This window comes from Lycorma delicatula, chromosome 2, assembly GCF_047948215.1.
Source record: "Lycorma delicatula isolate Av1 chromosome 2, ASM4794821v1, whole genome shotgun sequence".
NCBI lineage: Eukaryota > Metazoa > Arthropoda > Insecta > Hemiptera > Fulgoridae > Lycorma > Lycorma delicatula.
Genome location: NC_134456.1, coordinates 147,248,015 through 147,270,549, shown reverse-complemented (window position 1 = coordinate 147,270,549; position 22,535 = coordinate 147,248,015). Strand labels below are relative to the sequence as shown.

General features: G+C 29.2%; 1 protein-coding gene across 1 annotated transcript in view; it reads left to right on the top strand.

The window, feature by feature from the left end:
• Positions 1–8,676: 8,676 nt before the first annotated feature.
• Positions 8,677–22,535, top strand: part of LOC142319306 (uncharacterized) — a 63,120-nt gene continuing 49,261 nt past the window's right edge. The window contains exons 1-2 of the mRNA XM_075356426.1: positions 8,677–8,836; positions 20,851–20,883. Coding sequence (XP_075212541.1) covers positions 8,759–8,836; positions 20,851–20,883 — 111 coding nt within the window. The 5' untranslated portion in view covers positions 8,677–8,758. The remainder of the gene's footprint in view (positions 8,837–20,850; positions 20,884–22,535) is intronic.

Genomic DNA, 22,535 nt, shown 5'->3' with positions numbered 1-22,535 from the left:
TCATAAGAAGACTCATAATTTGTTACTTCTTAAAATTAAATTTCTTTTTAAGTCTCTTACTGTAGTTTACTCCTGAAAAATTGTTCTGTCTAAAAAATAAATAAAATTAGGTTAAAGTAAAATATATAGGATTGTTAACTCATCTGGATAAGTTAACATTCCCTGCAAATATGCTGATATTTCCGAGGAGCCATTTTTTCAAACAGGTATTTAACAATAGACAGTACATTATTTTAATTCAATTTTACTTAAAATTTATAATAATTTTTATTCATGAACCATAATTTGTTTAAAATATTAATTCATAAATTTCTTCTTAGTTTTAACTATTAACTTGTTTTACAACTTCAGTTATAAATATAGTAGTACTTTCTCTGTTGAATTCTGAGTCCAAGATATTTCTTCACAATAAAGAAATTTTGTCAAAGGAGAATGATAATATGCTAAGTTTTTAAAATATTTTTCCTAAACTTTATTAAAACTATCTTTAATAATTGAAGACAGACAAAAATAATAATTATTTTTTACACTTTTAAAAAGTCATTATTGTTTTTTAAAGGACAGAAGTACTGTACAGGAATTATAAGTATGCCTCTGTAAGGTATATGTTGTAAGAGAGTGATAGATGGCGGTACTAAAACATTATTTAATAAGTAGTGATACTCATACTACCAAAATGCAAACTGCCCGCTACCATCTTAACTGCAAAATTTGTTCTTCTAATAAAATTAATTATTTGTATTTTATTGAACTACTGGCTGAACGCAACTACAATAATAAGTTTTCTCTGATAATATTATTTTTTGGATGATTAAAGATGAATTTTTAAATTTAAGTTAGCCTACATTACATTTACTAAAAAGGAAATAAATATTTTTACTAGTACATAAATAATTTTTGTACTTACTCTTATAAAAGTTATGTGGCCACAATTTCTTCACCACTGTCTTTTTCATTGCTGTACATTCAGAGTCTGTTGAACTGTCTGCCTTGCTGGTGGATATAATAAACTTACCAATTACATCTGAAAAAATTCTGTTTTTAGCCTAGTATTCTTCCTCCAGTTTTGTTACTTTTGAACAGTAATTTTTCCAGTCACTTGTTGTTACTGTTCTGATGCCCATGTTGGTTAGTTTCTTTAAATTATCTATATTTAAATCACCACAATTATTTTCTCTCAGAAATTGTTTTACTTTAGCCCAAGCCAGTTAAATTAGATTAAGTTCACGTAAATATTTAGGTAATCAATCTTACAACTTTATAACCCAAACCAGACAGATCTCAATTTTGTAAATTTTTTCTTTGGTTTGTATAACTATAGTAACTGAATGAGCTGTTACTTTCTCATAGAAATCACACTGTACTCCTTTTCCTAGCAACCAGTTACTATTCTTTATTTAAGTGAGCTTTTTGTTGGTACTTTTTCTGCCAAGATGGAATGGTATGGGGCGTTATTCATTACATTGATCAATTGATCAGGAATATTTATTAACATTTTTTCCCTCAGCCATTTCTCAAAGTTATTATACTTTATTTACCCATGATAGTCTTCCTTAGTTGTTCCAGATTTGTTACTGGTGCCAGCAACAAATCCTTCCTCACTTCTTGCATGTAATATTATTAAATCATTTTTTTCTCAGCTTTTCTCAAGATTTTCATCTTTAACAAATATGTGAAACGCAAGAAAACATTATTTACCCTTTCCACTAATAATCTTTATTTTACTTTGGCATTTCCTACATTTAAATTCCATTTCCATTTAAATCTCACCAGTCTCAACAGCGATTTTTGGCCCAAAGGAAAGTGTATTCTTTGTTTCACTATGGCAGTAACTTTGGAATGGTTGGAAAAAATTTGTTTATCAGGATAAAATTCATTTAGTCGTTTTTGACACAGGATAGGCATAAGCATTGATTTTGCCTCAAAGTCGCAATTTTTAATAACATGTCTATTTAATATCCGTTCTTCACTGTGAATTATTTTGTTTGTTTTATGATTCTCCCTGTTTGAACCATATTTGACTTGATCTAACAGTAAACACTTACTAAAACTTATTTAATCACATTTAGCAAAACATAATTTAACCAGCACAAATAACCATTTATTATTATTTCATAATTAATTCACAGACATAAACAAAAAGGAATAAAAGAAAAACATTAGGAGCATTAATAATTTGTGATAAAGAAATAAAAACAATTTTGCTGTCAGAAAGGAAAAACTTCAGGAAGCAGGTTTATGAACGATCACCACTGTTACTACATTACACAAATGATTGATTTATACTAAATCTTTCTACTAGTGAAGTACTAGTAAGCGTTGCTATGACGAGATAAGCACTAGCTACCAACATTATTTAACCACATTGTTTCATCTCACACACCACCTCCTGCCAAAGCACTCTTACCAGCCTGCATCAGTAACTAGTAATTTTTGATCATGTATATTTTAATCGATAAAAGTCCTTTTCTGTCGCATTTTCTATATTTAGTACTTGCTGTTGCAAACAGGAATCAATATTTTGGCATCTGAAATACATTAAAACAACCTAATAGCACACAAAGTTAGTTTGGAATTTAGTAACATACTTTCTGCCCAGTTTCTTCGTCTCCTTAACTATCTTCATTATTTCAGACAAAGATATGTTCAATGATATTTTTTTAGTAAATTCGGCAGCTGTTGGTGCTTTGTTATCAGGCTTTGGACATTCAATATTAAATAAATGTACTTAAGGTAATGCAGCATATTAAATTGTCTCCATTTCCTAAACAGCAATCTGATGAAATTGACACTTTCATCATCATCAGAAGTTATTTTCTGTGTAATAAGATTAGCATGCCAAAACATGAGTTTTATTTCAATTGTAACCAGGTCCCAGGTTTTGAAGAATGCAGATGGTATCTGCAGATTAAATATCATTTCAAATTGTCTCTTTCTTCAATGAAATGAGAGAGCAGTTTTCTTCTAGAAGGGACCTTAAGACATTTGATAACACTTTGGTCCATTAGTTACTGTGTTGGTGGGTAAAATACTATCTAAATTTATATAAGTCCTTGGATGTCTTCCAAGCTTATCCACCAGTAATTTTTTTTTTTTTTAATTCACTATGATATTCTTTAATTTCTTCTTCAAAGAATGGCGCTATCATCCACACAGATTTATTGTTTAAATACTTTACAAGAAACAATGTAACCCTTGAAAAACACCAGCCTATTGGTTCAAGAGTAGTTGTACATATTTTTCGGCTGTTGTAAAGAAATTTCAGCTTGTTTTTTATACAATAAATGTCTAAACTACATTAACTGGATTGTGGGAATTGTGAAGGGATAGCCAGTATTTTCATTACAGTGAACCTTTTGTTATGAAGAGCATTGTTATAGAGAGAGTTTGTTGTCATAATACGAAAATGTAGAACCATGTTAATTGGATTTAATATAATACAATGATGAATTGAAAGTTAACTAACAGAAACAGAGAAAGATATCTGTCCTTTAAGAAGAGTCAGAAAATACATATCTAGAGTAATACGTGTGAAGAAGCTTAAATGAAATATTAAAAGCCTAAAGAAAATAGTACTCCTTGCAGACAAATGAGAATTACAATAAAATCAATCTGTAAACAAACATCCAAAATCATCAGAAAAACTAAAATAAAATATGAGAAGAATCAACTTGAACAAATTGGGATTACAACATATTTAAGGAAAACTTACCAAATATCAACTACCCAACCTTTGTTTCAAGGACAAAGATGGAAAATTAGGATTTAAGAACAAAGAAAATTGAAAAATTCTAGCAAGAAAGTCATTGATTATACTTATTCTTGAGTACTTCACATGCATCATGCTGAAGGAAAAACAGATGGTTTTTAAATTGATGCTTGCAGTTGTTAATGTTTGCCCCTGAAGCGTATTGTAAACTTGTACCCTTCAGGTTAGTTAGGCACTAGAAGTATTATTTTACTGATCTCCCAGAGGATGCCTTCTCCAAATTGTATGTAAATGAATCCTCAAACAATATGGTGAATATCAGGGAAATAAAATAGCTTGGGGTGGACCAAAAGCAGAAGCTGGATTTACAATTAAATTGAAAATCTTCAAATTTGATTGACCATGTAATTATTGAGATGTGGAACATTCAAGCCCTGAATATAAAGAGAGGTGAGTAGTTCATGTAACTAATAAATACAGATTTTTTTTTTATTACTTTCTTATAGGAAATAAAAAGAAGATAAAGACGCTTAATAAATTTATAATTTAATTTTTTATTAGTACAGTATATAAATAAAAACAAGCAATTGGTCCTATAACAAAGAATTTAGTTCTAACAAAATTCTGGAACTTATACACATTCACAAATTGGAACATGCTTTGACATACTTGAATGTTATGAGATGTATTAAAGATAACAATAATATATATATAATAATTTATATATATATATATATATATATAAAACAATATGTTGTTAGTAATTCATAATCAAGCAAAAACTACCAAAGTAAATTACTAAAAATTTGTGTACATGTTCTTACAGTGTAAGTACATACTAAGAAAGGATATTTTGAAACCCGACTTTAAAGGGTTAAAATGGAATAACAGTGAAATTTAACTGTTACAGAGAAATTTAAAAAATTTCTCTGCGAAGAATAAATTTCAACAAATGAAGATATCAACTTGATTTTTTGTGTGTAATGTGTAATCATCATATGAATATCTAAAAACCAAGTTTTAGGTTTTTAAAAATTCAACCTTGAAAGAGGTAAGAATTGTATAATAATTTTGAACAATTATTGCAAATCTTCCCCATTTCTTGCTTTACTAAATGAGTTATTCAGAAGATTTGGGCTTACAAATATTCTTCAGATAACTATCTAAAATCCATTTTACAGTTTTTTGAATTATGATTTTTTTTAAGGGGTGCGACAGTGGCTGTGTTGGTGGCTCAACCAACACAGCCACTGTCACTGTTATCATACATGCAATGCAACTAGCTGCACTTGCCTCCGATTACTTGACTAAAAAACATAAAATAAAAAAGATTGACACAAGTAACCACTTAGCTTAGCAGGCAAAGCTGCAACAGTGATGCTAGTATTTTAAGGATTAAACTCAAATCCATCCCAAATTTTGACTGCATTGTAAATACTTGTCTACATAATTAAAAAAAAACTTCCAGCAACATCAGCTGACGCCAGTCAGAGTACAGCATCACTGATCACTAAAAACTGTTGCAATGGCAGCTGAAAATGTTTTAAAAGTTGTTGAATTTAATGTTTTTTAATGCAAATAAATTTAGTTTTTTAATTTCATAAGTTTTTAGTTTTAAATAGTTATTTCTACTTAAATATTTGTACCCATATCTTAAATTATATTTTTGATAATCTTTTTCGTCAAACATACAAGATACAGCTTCCCCTGCAGGTGAGTAAATGAGAGATACACATGTATAAGAGTGTCTGCTTTTGACTGTGTAAAAATGTACTTATTTAGAAGCTTTACTGCCCTTTTATCTTTTATTCTAGAAAAATGTTAAATTATACCCAATTTGTCATGTAAATCTAACAAGTGATGCTTTAAGTCACTTTTGGGTTTATTATTTTAATGTTCATGTTTGGTTGTAAATTTGATAGCTCCAGTGATTTTATAAAGAACATCGGTAAAAATTGCATGTTGTGAATTTGCATTTCTACATCACTCATCCATATATACAATTCATTATATATTTTATTTATTATTAATTTATTCAGCTTTTAATGGTTTCATAATGATTACAGATTTCATATTCTTAAATGAAAAGAAACAACTGGCTCAGGTCCAGCGCCATATTATGTATTCTTTATGTGCCTGTTAAATGTCATAACCAATAACATCTGTGGGGCACTATTTTTCAGGACCTTTACTAAAAAAATATAAGTAACCTTAAGATGTTTATATAATATTTAAACAACCCTTATAAGGAAGTTAATACAGCATACAAGTCACATAGTAATTTTTAAGAGTAACATATCTTACATCCCTTATTCACAAATAAAATTGAAATGGTTTCCTGTTGCCTTCTCTACTATGTCAAATAAACTATTATGTATCAGTATGCCAAGTCCTTCAAAATGCAAATAATATTTAACACTAGAAATTACACTTTCTCTAGTTACTATATTTTAAGGACTGGTTGTTTGATTTACATCCTTACTTTCAGAGAAAGCTACTAGGTAGCACTTCAAGTACCTTGAATGCTTTATATTCTTCATAAGGAAGAAAAAAACTGCAATGTTCCATCATTTCTCATTTTACATACCTACTCTTTGACCATATTGTAGTTAGGAACATTCTCACTATGGATGAACCTAGTTACCTATCATTACAGGCTTTCCATTCTGATCTCTTGCTGGTAAAATATGGTACTTGAATGGAACATTTTTACTTTACTTAACAAATACAGTATTCTAAGCAGAATATAGCTTTCAACTAACTTAAAAAATTTAAGTTAACTTAAATAAATTAATAATAGTGAATATTCATCTTCACTATACTGTTTTGCTCAAAAAAAAAAAATCGTAAAGATTACTTTTCTTAATGTTCTTCTGATGAAGGCTGCACCCAGTATTTTATGTTAAGTAACAAGTATTTGTTAATACTTGTAACTATGGCTACTCCTTGATATTCATTCTGCTGACTGGTTTATACTATACTGACAAATTCTGAGTTACTGATATGATCTATTCTAGTCTCTCTCACCTTGATGAAAAATTTTTAGCTATCTCCTAATAGCATTTTTCAGAAATTTGAAAAAATGTTTTAATTTTAATGAATTGCTTTTTAAAATTAAAATTTTAGTGAGTAAGAAGACAATTATGTAGTGCAGTGGTTTGGCTGGAGGGGAACCAACTGATAATGTAAATAATCACATATTTTAAAACATTTTGGTTTCTGAAGTCCTTATAGTATGAAATACAATTTTTTTTATAACAAATATGAACATCCTAAATTGAGTAATTTTTATGCATGCATTCGTATTTAATAAATTATACATTAAAATCATGATGTTATTACATAAAAATATTATATTTTTAGATTTTCATTTTATTAATTAGCGTAAAAAATGTGTTGGGCTAGGTCAAGGGCAGACAAATAGGTCAAATCCTACTTTCTTTTATTATAATACTTTATATTCTGATTGAGGACGTGATAACTTATATTGAACGAATTTTAAAAATATTTATTTAAATAATCTACTCATTTTTTAACAGAATGAAAAGCCCAACGTTCAGTTACTAACAGATATATTTTAAGAGCTCTGTACCTATTCGTGGTCGCGAAAGTTCAGTGACCTAACTTTAACAAAAATAGGCCGAGAGTTGATATGTATACATTAAACGCAAAGTTAATTGAATTTATATTTCCGATATAAATGTAGAATCTAATAATATTACTATTCATACAACTAATTAAAGAACTAAATTTTAATAAATGACAGTAATTATATTTCTACAATCATTGTTTCCAAAACATTTTTTTTTTGGTTAGGTGATGCATATAGAATTCTAGACAGAAACGGATTATTTCATGCACATAATTAACAGTTCATATCTGTAATGACTAATGCGAATACTGGAAATAAATCTTGTAAATAACATAAAATAGTAATAAGAAATTAATTAAGCAATACAACAGGAGTGCATGCCAACAGCATGTTTTGTTTACATTCTTCCGCTTACTTATCGATTCTTCTACGTTCCCATTCTACTACTCATGTCAGTGTGATATACACTCCGATAAACGGCGAGATTAATTTTAGAAAGCTCCGCTATTGGTTATATTAGTGATTTCGTTACCCACTGCATCATTCAATGCTAGGATTATCAGAAGTCTGTTAAAAAATGTTTGTAAACAAATAACTTTTTTAGTAGTCAAATTATTTAACATTTGAATTACGAATTATGCTTAAATTACATTAATAAAATAATAGTCAAAATTTTACATCTAAGGACTAATAATTCGGCCCCGTAATTACCATCCAATTTTTTGTGTAGTAATTACAGTTTTATTTTAAAAAAAAGTAATATTAAAACGTTTTAATGCTTATTCGATTTAAATGATCAGCAATTTTAAAAGTACTTGATAGTTTTTATCATTCATTTCTGAAAAGAAAATTGTTGTCTATAAATTTACCAGCAACAATTTAAAAAAAAATGAACGAGTCGTAATACTAGGTGGCGAGAAATTACTCAGAATCTTCACAAACGAAAGATCTAATTTTTTAAAACATTTCATAAAATCCGGCATTACAAAGCCCGAAAAAAGTATATGTCTAGTTAACTGGAGTGAACTTTTGGTACCCACTAAAAGTTTGTAGGAACGCTTAGCTTTACAAAGTAGTTAATATGTCTTAGTTCCCGCTTTTTTGAAGAGCCATTATTATTGATTTTTATTTGAATTAGGGTTATTGAAATGGTAATTAAATATACAGTAAAGTTAGGTTTTATATTTGATACAATCCTACTGATTCAAGCCACTTTTAACATTTTGTCAATAAAAATACGCATTCCATAAAATTTCTAATTGGAAATTGATAATGGCATTTAGAAGTTTGTAGTTAATCTAGTTTTCAACAGAAAGCGCTACTGTGCTAACCAAGGTCTCGGTTGTCGGCCGCAACTTGTAGAGTGGGGGTGAATTTGTTTTTGTCGTTTGGGATGGTGCACAGATTTTTGTTAAGAGTTTTTAAAGTACTTTATATTAATTTTAATTCATAAAATAATGGATTTATCGAAACCTTTACAAGAAGACATTAGAAAGAATCAGTTAAATTTAAAAGTTGCCATCAAGAATCATCAGGTAGGTAGTACAGCAGTTAACAAAAGTTGGTTTATTTTTAATATTTTTTTATACAGCTTTAGTAGCGCACAGGCGCAGTTTATAAACACTCTTAAGTTTACTTTATTGATGGTTTTCTTGTAACTTTTACACTGCATGACTTCATTATAAAGCTTTAATTGAAAGAATCGTGGCGAAAAGTAAATCTGTAATGAGTTTCGTAGCAAAGTCGTCTTAAGAAAAGTTACATGTACACGCAGATTGTGGCTATGCCAATACTTAAAACTGTTTGACTTTAAACTGCTAATATCGTAGTAAATGTTTTCATTCTTTGAAAAAGTTTATTGTAAAACTTTTCCCGTTACCCTATAACAATCTCGTTAAATTTTTTTCTCTTTTTAAAAATGTACTTCAGTGAACTTTTTGGTTAGAATGAATTTTTGCTTTGCTTATTTTTATGAATTACTTCATTAAAAAAAAATATATATATATTTTAATTGTTTTGAAGAATTTTTTGAATTCACGATTGTATTAAAAATAAATAAAGTTATCTATTCAGATTTTAAAGATATATTTACAGTTTGCCATAATTACATGATTTAACCTATATAGTTTGTTTTATTTATTTATGTTGCATTACCCTAAGTTTATTTACCGATTTTGTTGAGGATTTAAGACTTTTTTATTCATAGTTTTTCGTTGCAGGTTCACAACGAAAGTTGTGAAAGTTGTAGTTATTGTTATTTTACTTTTTTTATATTGGTACTTATATTCTTGAATAAGTTCTTTTATCTACGTCATCTTCTATGATAAATATTATCTCACAATTCATATTTGAAAAATTACATCCAGTTAGCGTCTGTGGATTAGCACTGTTGTCATATCACAGTGCTTGATAGCTTTGTGTAGATCATGAGTGCTTTGTGGTAGTAAGATGTTTGTTTACTCTTACGTTTGTTCATGAGCCATTTGCTAATGCTTTCGTAAAGTATTGTTTGGTATCCCTTTTATATTTTATAATTCCCATAATTTGTGAAGTGTTTGATTTTTGCTATAAACATGTTGTTAATGTTATAATTTGTAATGTAGGCCAAGGTACTGTTGCTTTTAATGTTTTGTTAGGTTATGAATTTTTACAAACTGTCCATCCAGTTCAGGCAAATAGATTATAGAATTTTGAGTTTTTTTTAATTTCGTGTAGTAAGTGATGTAGAAGATTTGCCCGTTAAAGATTTGTCAATAGCAGAATGTAACATTATATTTTTGATGCCTCAATCATATCATAACAATTCATTGCGGGTTCAAAGTGCATGTTTACAGATATTTTTCTTTGTGTAAAACCATAGAAATATTCAATAAAAACTTGATTTATTAATAGTATTTTAAGATTTCGTTGGGAAGAATATTAATACCAACACCAGATGTCGACTTTTTAAACACTCTCTTATAACAGTCAATTTAGAAGTGTTTATATGGTTCATCTATTAAAAATGATGTACTAAGACGTTGGTAGAATCAGTAATATAATGTTAGTCACTATAAATCGGAAGAATGATGGTGTATAGTTTCCAATACTACAGTGTTTCCAAACACTGCTGTTCTTATTAGCTGTTAAACAACAATTTATACACAATAGGCTTTTATTAGGCCGGAATTTTACTCTCATCTATCTTTAAGTAAAATTATTTTGCTGTATTATTTTCTCTTTAACATTCGCTGTAGATTAGAGGTTGTGAAGAACCATATAATGGAAAATAGTTGAACTGCATTATTTAATTTTACAACCTGTGTTGGAAATTTTAGATTTGTAATTTTGTACATTATACACAGTTTGCTATATTACTTTTATTTTTCAGATTAAAATATTTGTAATTTAAAATTTTGATATATAAATGTTTCTTCTAAATGAATTTAGTGATAATATATTAACAAACCCCAACTTCATTTATTTATTCTTTTTTCATTTAATCTTGATTCACCCTTTATAGGTTGTAGTAACTAAGTGATTTGTATAGGGGGGTTTTAGGTGAGTTGCTTGTAAGTGTTCTCACTCTTTGGATATTTTTATGAATAGTAATTTGTAGGTTAGGGAAAGAGATTTACCATTATCTAATTAGCACTACCATTATCTAATTAGCACTACCATTATCTATGCATGATCCTAATCATCCCAAGTAAAGTCAACTTTTCTTAGTTATGGCCCTTTTTTTGTGTAGACAACTATTTTACAGTAGTCAAAAAATACAAAATTCACTTAACACTTTTCAGCAAATGAAATACACAGAGTTGTGTCTCTTAACTCATGAGTTCATCAAACTAAGTTTGTCCACTATTCATTTAGCCCATGTTTTTGAGCTGAATACCAGAGAAATTTATTATATATTTTATAAGAATTTTTGAGTTGTTGAGATATATAGATTTGTAAAGAGTTTTATTCAAAGTTTTCCATTGCAAGTACAAAAATAAGTTATTGGCATTTTACTATAGCGCTTATATTTTTGGATAAGTTGTTTTAATTACTACATCTTCTATATAAATATTATCTCAGAATTCACATATGGAAAATAATATCTTATTTGCCTGTGTGGATTAGCACTGTTGTCATATTGCAGCATAGATACATAAGTCCTTTGTGGTATTAAGATATTTGTTTCCTCTTATGTTCTTCATTCGTAAGCCATATGCTAATACTTTCATGAAGTATTATGTAGGAATGTAATGGATATTATATAGGAATTTTTTATATAGGAGGAATTCTCAGATGAGGTATTTGATTTGTCCAAATGAATTACAGACATTACAAAATACCAATCTTTGCAATATAAAAGAATGGAAACAGTTTCAGTGGTTTTGCCACAAAGTAGAATAATTATTTTTTATAATAGAAAATATGAAAGACTAAAACAAATTGGCAAATTGTGAATAAAATAATTATTTTACAAATAGATGGGCGCCTAAAGACAGATGCTTGAGGGAAAATATAGTTCATCTTAGAATTCTGTAATTTTTTTATTTTCCATGTAAATTGTTTTTCCTTATCCTTTTAGGTATTTAGTTTTTGTGGTTATTTTCTGTAACCACTAATCACTGTTCAAAAATATCTTTATTTACACTTTCTAATTGTTTAACAAGCTGTATATAAGACTTAATTGAGAATTTTTATTGCTACAATATATTTATGTATGTTGAGAAATATAATATAATGAAAGAGAGGTGAAAACTGTCTTAGCTGTATTTAACCCCACCACTTGCTGAGTATTCAAAATTGTTTGTGGTCACAACACCAAAACATGTTGGCACTTATACTACATAAATTATTTCCAAATTAATGAAATTAATTCTTCCAAAGATAGCTTGGAGTGTATGTGTGATTGTAAATGTGTATCATCTTAAAGATATAAAGAAATCCTGTAAGTGAATAATTTTCTTAATTTAAATGTATTTGATCTACATTGTGCTTGGCTAAAATAGCTTTTTTTGTTTTACATGTTTAGATTTCATATGATTCAAACCTATGTTGTTTGCTCATGTAGTATGCAGAAAAATAAAATTTAACATATGACAACAATATGAAATTTACATATTCACAAAATCTGACAAAAGTGATATATTAAATTAACAAAGACAAGTAGAATACATTATTCAAATATATACTAAGGATCTCCTAACCTTTCTTAGGTTGGTTGTTGTTTGATAAGTACTGCCAAATACTCCATTGAGGAATGGCCCAATAATTATTCAATAAGACTTAGTGAGTTCACAAAAAGGCAAATTTGATCCTTAATAATGCAATCTGTAATAATCTAACTCATAACTGCTAATAAAAAATAATGTCTAAAATATTATAAAACTATTATATATTAATAAGTATTAATGTTTACAATTATTTAATGTATAACACACTAGTAAAAATCATACAAATGGATATACTGGCTCATAAAAATACTAATTTGAATATGAACATTAAAGATAAATGAAGCATAGTAATGACTAAAAATTAACTGGATAGATAGTTCTGCAGAAATTTTTGCTTGCAATCAACAAACTCTTGTGTAGAGTAGTTTAAAAGAGCTAATTTATAGTAAAGACAGATTAAATAATTATGTTCTTTAATTTACAATTAGAACTACTTAAGAATTTTAACAAGCTAATTTGAGGTTTTTTAAAACTTTTTTTGTAAAGATACAGCAGAGAATTCAAAGTGTTCTATAGCAACATATAATCAGCAATTTCCAAAGTGTCTTACAGACACAAACCACAAATTCACCAACATTGACTACAAACTTTGCAGTACTCTACATGTAAAAAAGGATCATATTTTAACAACATGAATATTATAAAATATTTAACCACACAAAAATATATACCATAAAACTGGTAAAAGTTTGCCAGCTACCGAGAGGTTTCCACTCAACAGACTACTGCTTAGGAGGAAAATAAAAATATCTTAAGAATGCAAGTAAAAAATTACTCTCAATATAACTTAATAAAATTTTGAGTTATGAGACCCGTGGTGTCTAAATCATCTCACCTCTTTGACCAGTTGTAACAAAGATTAAATGGTATTAAATACCTGTATTCAGAAATAATTGTACAAAATTTCATTAAAATCAGTTAAGCCAGTCTGAAAATATCAGGCAAAAAGATAATTTACAAAAAAGATAAAAAATTAGGATTTCCTTTCTGAATGATATCTGAATACATAAATAAACTGACATACTAATGTAATGGAATCATTTATAGTTTGTACAAAATGTCACTTGAATCCAGAAAGGACTAAAAAGAAAATGGCTTTTTTTGTCCTCATCCCTGTATAGAGGGATGAGACCAGATACCTTCAGAAATTATCATAGCTACCTAAGAGGCAGCATTAAACTTTTTGAAAAAATTTTCATATCCTTTGAGTAAAATTTTGAGGTACGGGACCCGTAAGGTCCATATTTCCTTATTCCCTTGACCGATTACACCAAATGGCATCAGTGTGTCATATATAGAAATGATTGTGCCAAATTTTATCCAAATGGTCCATCTAATAGCGAAAAATAAGACAGGCCAACATATGTTTGTTTGTATATATACATCCTTTAAGAATTTTTCAATGCCAAAATTTTTTTTAAATTTAGAAGCAGTTATAAACATCAAGATCTGAAAAAATTCAATTATAATCAGGTTATATTGGTTTCATGCAGAAATTACTGTGGAGTTATATATTTTAAATTTAACTATCTTTGCCTGTTGATCTTACAGTCATTGCAATGATTTATTTCATTTTAATGTAGTATTTTATATAGACCAGTATATCATTCTTTTTAAGAAGTAAAATTAAAGAGAATGTCATTACTATTAGAAATATGTATTTAAGTTCAAATACTTTAGTTCTTAACATTTTTTCTAGGCATAACAATTATAGGCAATTTATAATTAGTTATTATAATTATAGCCTTGAATTTGTCCATAACATTCAAAGACCTAACAAGTTACACATACTTAGAGATGACATATGTCTTGGTTTTCTGGGACTGCCACTCAATGGGTTTGCCCTCAATGCCTTGGTGTCCTGAGATGGCTTTTTCGAACATCAAATTGTCCTGGTTTAGTAAATATTGTAAATGTGTGAGGGTAAAACTTTTGTAGAAGAAAGATTTCGCTCTACTTTAGGGAAATTCATGCGTTGAGGGTTGACAACCTATGGCCTGTGCGCAGATGTCTGCAGACATCAAACCAAAACAAAAGCCAAATCAAGGGCAGTCACTTCACTGCTCACCAACAGTCAGTGTTATTTTGGAGTTTTAGCCTATTTCATTGCGTACATATTTAAGTTGTTATGGTGTATTGTGTGTGCATGTACAATGCCAAAACTTAAATGTCATCTCAGAGAAGAATATTCTAGAGTGGAGTTTTGTTAAAAGGAGGAGGAATGAAGAAGAGGTGTATTGTTCTTTTTGCAACAGCTGCATTTTATTAAGTCACAGCGGTAGAGCTGATTAGTTAGACCACTTAAAAACAAACAAACATAAAAGTAGCATGCACAGTGTGATTCTTCTAAGCTGATTGGCGATTTTTTGTGAAAAAGGTTTCCAAAGAAGATATAATGGTAGCTGCTGCTGAGCTTATAACAGTGTACCATGTTGTGAAACACCATCACTCTTTCAAATCAATTGATTGTTCAAATAAGTTAAATCTGACTACTTATCCTGACTCTAAGGTCGCAGCAAAACAATTTACAGTGCTCACTAAAGCTACTGCATTTATTATTAATGTGTCATTCTCTGCATTCAGTTAGTATTTGTGTTTCAGAATTATAAAAAAATTTATTTTATGAGGTTTCAACCAATGCTAGCAACCATATAGCAGAAAAAATATTTCCTCCTGTTGTTCAACACATTAAAGAAGATGATGATGTAACCATTAAAATAATAAAGATTTTATCACTGAAAGATGTCATTTTGAGGTGATAACACAAACACCAATTTTGGAGGTGCAAATCGCAAAGGGGTAAAACATTTTCCATGAACAACAAGGTAATTTGGGGAAAGGCATAGAGGGGATTGGATGTCCTGCATATTTATTGCACACACAGTTTCTTGTGCAGTTGATGTCCTTGCTGTGGATGTTGAAACAATAATTGTCAAACTCCAATGATTTCTCTATTTTTACAACCAACTGAAGAGCTTAAAAGTTTTTGTGAATTTGTTGACATACCTTACAAACCACTGCTTTTCCACACTAGAACAAGAAGGGTGTAGCTTATGCTTGCAATTGATTGCATTTTAAGTTTCTGAGAAACTTTGAAGGTGTACTTCCTCAGTCAGGAAAATCCCCTAAGATACTCCTGAATTTTTTCTCAACCACAGTGTGTGAAGCCTATCTGTGGTTTCTCCACAATCAGCTGACTTTATTTCATTGAAAAATAAAAACAGTTGAATTTTCAAATATTTCAGTTATTGAGGTTAAATCAGTCCTCAATGAAACTTTGAAGGCTCATAAAAAATGAGAAGAATCTCTTTATCAAGTTTAAAACGAAAGAAATAATTGCTGTAGGGAAAGAAAGTGATAAGAAGTTTACTGGGGAATGTAAGGATTTTTTTCGGATAGTTTATGGTTATTTGGATAAGTGGAATTAGTCCCTTCAGCTTTCATTCATCTTCGACTGGGTGATGCCAAAGGCAATCCCTGATTGGGGTCAAATAGAAAATACTCTGGCTTGTTTTACCTCAAAGAACATTTTCTTCCCAGAAAGTGAAGTTTTTGATCATTATTTTGTTTAAAGAGCACGGTTACAGTTTTACGGACCAACAGCATGACAAAGAAGAGCGTAAATGGTAGAATTTAAATTCAAATGAAAAGTGGATTAGGTGCTTTGACAGTATGGATAAGTGTCGATATTCTCACTTGTTAAAAATGTGCCAGTACTTATTTTCAATACCTGCTCACAATGCATATGTGGAGAGAGTTTTTTCAATGATATCTCAGTGGACTGATGAATGCAACGCCTTTCAAAATTTACCAATTTGTCAGAATAACTTCAACAAAACCTGTGTTGAGTTTTACATTTATGTGAAAAATAAACCACCACCTTACAAAAGCTGTGAAGTCGTCTGAGAAATACGAGTGGTACACTAGTACTCAAAGTGAATCTATTCAGCCCGCTACCGCAGCTGTAGAGACTTGTAATTCATGAATATGAATGTTGGAATGTTATTTGTCTTATTTTCTGTTATTTTGTGTCTAACTTAAAACAATATTGTAATTATTTTAATTTAGTAAGTAATAAACAATTTTTTCAAGTGTGAATTTTTTAATATTTGTGGAGAAGGGCTCTTGGAGCATCCATTTTCTTGGTGGAGAGGTTCATATCTATTAGGTAGGCCAACATACAACTGTCTCAGTTTCGCTCACCGAAAATATGGAAACCCTATGCATGCTTCATATTCTTGAGAAAATATAGGATCTCTTATATAAAGCCTGTTTAGAAGTTCCATCTTCAGTAGATGACTAGTTATTACAGACATGTAACCACATGCATGCGCACTTGCATGCAAATTATGTTATTCAAAATTAATACCATTGCACAGTTAAAACTAAATCTGAAGAGTTGATCCATTACATATTTCAGATACATTAATACTTGAAGAATATGATTCTTAAACTAATTTAATCTGTGATGATATATCTGTAAAAAGTTTTCTAATTATTTCCACCAAAAAATATAGTGATAAAAGCCATCTTCTTACTTTTTGTAAATTTTGTTCCTTTTTTTTGCAAATTCTAAGTGACAAAAATCACGTCAATTTTGTGTTGAACATTTTATTTGCCTAGGCACAAGCAAATAATCAACATTATGAAGCATATCTCTGTATTATAACAAAGATGGACCACTGAATGTGAAAATAGGAGGAGAAAAGATTATGGAGGTAGAAGAATTTTGTTATTTGGGAAGTAGAATTACTAAAGATGGACGAAGGAGGAGCGATATAAAATGCCGAATAGCACAAGCGAAACGAGCCTTCAGTAAGAAATATAATTTGTTTACATCAAAAATAAATTTAAATGTCAGGAAAAGATTTTTGAAAGTATATGTTTGGAGTGTCGCTTTATATGGAAGTGAAACTTGGACAGTCGGAGTATCTGAGAAGAAAAGATTAGAAGCTTTTGAAATGTGGAGCTATAGGAGAATGTTAAAAATCAGATGGATGGATAAAGTGACAAATGAAGAGGTATTGCGACAAATAGATGAAGAAAGAAGCATTTGGAAAAATATAGTTAAAAGAAGAGACAGACTTATAGGCCACATAGTAAGGCATCCTGGAATAGTCGCTTTGATATTGGAAGGACAGGTAGAAGGAAAAAATTGTGTTGGCAGGCCAGTTTTGGAATATGTAAAACAAATTGTTAGGGATGTAGGATGTAGAGGGTATACTGAAATGAAACGACTAGCACTAGATAGGGAATCTTGGAGATCTGCATCAAACCAGTCAAATGACTGAAGACAAAAAAAAATCTCTGTATTCATTTCTCTGATTATGAAGATTTTCTCTTCATTGTACAACCATTTCAGGATCTTGTACACAAACATGTATTTTATGGAAGGATTTTTTTTGCATAAAATATAAAGGTTGAGATTTCTATTCGTTTCCCCTTTTCATAATTAGTCTCAAAAAAGTCTTTGCTTGAGAGCTACTGGATTTATGCTTGATTCATAGGTATCTCTGCAGTATGGTAATCCATGATCAATCCTGTTATGTACCAAAGAAAAGTGAAAAGCTTGCATGTGATTATTACACATATTTAGAAGCAATAAAACAGTCTTGCAATATTGCGATTTAATTTAGTTGCATGATTTTCTTAATTAATTCTTTGATCAAGTATTATCCCCAAATATTTTACACTGTTAGTTAATTAGTTTAGGGTTTGTACAATTTTTCTCATTTCTAAATCAAAATTTATACCGTTCACTTTTACTGGGCTTTAAAACAGGTGTTTCTTATGAATTACTCTTAAATTTCCATTAAATACAAATTCAATACATATTTTATATCATCCTGTTCGTCCATTACATAACAGAAAGTTGCATCAACTGCAAATTATGTTTCATGACCATGGAAATTTGCATTACTTAGATCATTTATGAAAATTAAGAAAAGTATTGCTCCCAACACTGATCCTTGGTGCATACTGTGACGTTTTCCCAGAATTTCTATATATACTATTTAAAAAAATTCTCATCCTTGGTTTTTTCTCAGTAAATAAATTTTAAACAGGTCAAAAATAATTTCACAATATTTTAGTTAAAACCATGTTATGGACAACTGTGTTAATATATGCATAAATGATTTTGATTAAACTTTTTTTTTCATTTATAAAAAAAATAGTGTAATATTTTTAAATAATATAGGGAATTGTTTATAATTTAAAATATTAATCTGTATATGTGTACTGCAGAAATCTGAAAAAGTTCCAAATGTAGAGAAAAAAATGAATATATAGTTATTTAAAAACCCATAAGCCCAAGGTAAAAAGAATGTCTTGAGAAATTCATTTATGTTTGATTTTAGAAACTCAAATTTAAAAATATATATTAGTCATTTTATATTTGAAATTATACAACAAATTCTGACAAAAAGCTGCAATGAATTTTATAAAATTTTCTTATGTTGATTGAAAAAATACTTTTTATTCAGTTACATTTGTGTGTATATATATATATATATATATATATATAGCGCTCACACACACACAAACAACATCTTCAGAAAATAACCAAACTTTATTGTTTTAATGTATTGTTAATTTTATAGATTAGTGGTTCTTGTTCCCTTCAAAGTATTTGCCTCCCCTGTTCACACACTTTTCCCAGTGGTGTTTTCACTTAGCGAAGCAGTCCTGGGATAGCATGATTTGAAATGGCCTTTGATGAATTTGCTTTAATGTCATCATTAATCTCAAAACAGCATCCTTTCATCACTAATTCTAATTTCAGAAATAAGAAAAATTGCAAGGAGCCAGGTCTGGCAAGTAGGGAGGCTAAAGGAGGACAGTCAACTGATAAATTGACAAAGCTGAGCATGCGGGCACATTGTTGTGAAGGAACCATGAGTTGTCTCATCACAACTCTTTTTGTGAATTTTTTCATGTTGCTGTTGTAAAATGCCTTGATAGTATATGCTATTCACAGTTTCACCTTGAGATAAGAATTTAAAATTCACAATTCCATTAAAATTGGAAAAACAGAGAGCATCACTTTGATAGTGGGTCAAGACTGATGTCCTTTCTTGGAGCATGGAGTTCCATTGCCAATTCATTGTGGTGATTGGACTTTTGTCTTGTTGTCATAGCTGTAAACAGAGCTTTTGTCTCCCTTTATGATCCTTTGCATGAATGTTTCATCGTTATCGGCTTGTTCAAAAAGTTGCGACAAACATCCACTGGATGTTCTTTCAGTTGTTTGGTCATCAAATGAGGAACAAACTTTGCTGCAACTCAAAGCATGTTCTGTTTTTCAGTCAAAATATTATGGCATGATCCAATTGAGATAATAACCTCTTCTGCAAGTTCTCTGATAGTCAATCGGTGATTTGCGCACACCAGATCAACAGACCACCACCATGCATTTTGGTCACCAGACCAGAATATTGATTTTCTGAACGTGGGTGTCATCAGTTGAAATCAAAGGCTTTCTTGGTCGAGGGTCATCTTCAATTAACTGATGACTACTTTTAAATTGTGAAAACCATTTGTAACATTGCGTGTGACCCAGAGCATCATCTCCGTAAGCTTAATTTAAAAGTTAAAAGGTTTCGGTGAAAGTTTTCCCCAGTTTCACACAAAATTTTACATTATACATTTGCTTTCAAAAATTGCACATTACAAAAATCGCTACCAACAGTTAAACACATTGCACTCAAATAATAGTAACACGAAAACTAAATGAGATATCAATAATCCAAGAACATGTGATTACAGAGGAGGTTATGTGGAACACAATGCTGCCAATCACATGTCACTAAATATTTCTGTTGGCACGTAATTAAAAATGTTCGGTTATTATCTGAACAGACCTCGTATATATATTTTAAAAATATCCCAAAATGGTACGGTCTCAGAAAAGAGTGTAATCTTATAGATGAGATATATTACACCTAATGCTGTTTGTTTTGGAAGACATGTAGATTATAAGAATCATTCCAATCTATCACTTACTGTTTAGCAACTAAGGTAGATCCATGCTTTGTCAAAATAATTAATTAAAAAATTGCCCTGCTTTTTCCAATGAAATTTCAGTTAAAAAAAAAGTGTTAGACTTGTGCAAAATATCTTGTACTCTAAATGACAGCTATCATATTGGCTTGTTAGTAGTATATATCTCTCATTTTTACACAGTATTTTAATTTTGTTTTCAAATAGAATGTAAATGAAACAAATATGTATTTATTTTTTGTAATTAATAAATCTTGATTTGCATGATTTTCACCAGTATTCATTAACTTAGATTTATTTTTAAAGAAGACTAAATTATGTGTTTATTCATGTTTCAGGCTTTGGTGTTGAAATTAAGAGGAAATTTTGATGTAAGTGTGTATTATATTGGTTAATGTAAGTTGGAATGTTTTCATAAATCTAGTTTATATAGCGTAATAAACCCTAAGTATTAACACTAATGCTCTAGTTATATTTAATTTCAGTTTTTTAATCATGTATGATGTAATGATATTAACATTTTAACTTTGTTTAGATCTTTTCCAGTATTTATTTCTTCATATTCTGTTGTCTAATTCTTTGGTTGTTGATAAACAGCTATTTATAAGAATGACCTTTAGTTCAACAATATCTGGAATATGTCTAATAACTAGAATAATATCTAATATATCTATTTGATAGTTCAATAAACTAAGATTATAAAAAAAAAAGGTAATTAAAAATGTTGTATAAGATTACCAAAAAAACATTGGTCAATGTTGGGTTGGGAGGAATATTACAGCGATTGTATGGTGGAAGAAAGATTAGTACAGATAGACAGAAATAAGAAGAAAAATGTTGTTGCAGTAACACATTCACTATTGCCATTTTAATTAAAAGCTGACCCTTCATGCCTGTGAATTTTATGCTCTATGAAGTTTTAGTGAAGTTTTGAATTATATTATTTAGAGATAGTTTTTTATCTGAAATAGCCAAAAATATTATAAAAAATGTCAATGTCACAGCACTTTCGACAGGGCATTACATTTAGTATTTGTTATGTTCTGTTGTTGAACTCTCTCTGGCGATCTCTTAATGTATTTATGCCTGTTAATTCATTTTTCTTTATTAATCTTTCAAACTGACAGTTTTTTTAATAAGTAAATATAGGTTTTTTTTCTAGTTTATGTAATGTGTTTCTAATTACTGGAGTTTTGGTAAATATTTTTTATTGCTAAACTTATGCTCAGATATTTAGGTGAAATATTTTTATGGAGAATACCTTGGAAAATAGATAAAAAAATTGAATTATTATCTAAAAAATAAACAGTAAATAAACAAGTATATTAAAACAAAAGTACTAAAACATAACAATATAAAGACAATTAATTAAGTGCCATGACCACAGATACTTTGTTTTTAGTAATAATAATAAAATAATTTAAAAAAAGAAACAGAATTATGACATAAGAATAAACAAACTAAAATGAGGTTTAAAAAACAGAGTTATTTGTACTTAATATTTTTCAATAAAAGATGAAAAATTGAAGGACCCATTAATCTAAATCTGAATCAGTTGCTCTTGAAGTAGAATGGGTATCTCATTTTCCATCAGCCTTAACAGAAAAAATTGTATTTATATTATAATTTATTCTCAATGATTTTCTTCTTATTGCAGTCATTGTGGACTGCGCATAATGGTATTTCAGAGAGATTGCAAATAAATATGTTTCATCTAGTCTAATATTATTTTAAATGTCCTGCAGGATAATTTTTGTATCTGTATTTTTTTTTAACTAAACTGATAAAAGACTTTTGTGAAAATCAAAATAATTAGGTGAAACATTAAAAGGCAATAAAATGAAATACAGTGTATGTAAATTTCTTTAATCTTAGTAGAAAACTATAAATATTTGTAAAATATTCTATGAACAGGAAATATTTTTTTAAAGATTATCGTTTTCTGATATTGAATTTTTTCAGATTGGGGTTTATTTATTTATTATTTAGAATATGTAATGCATCTTTAAAATTATTTTATAGT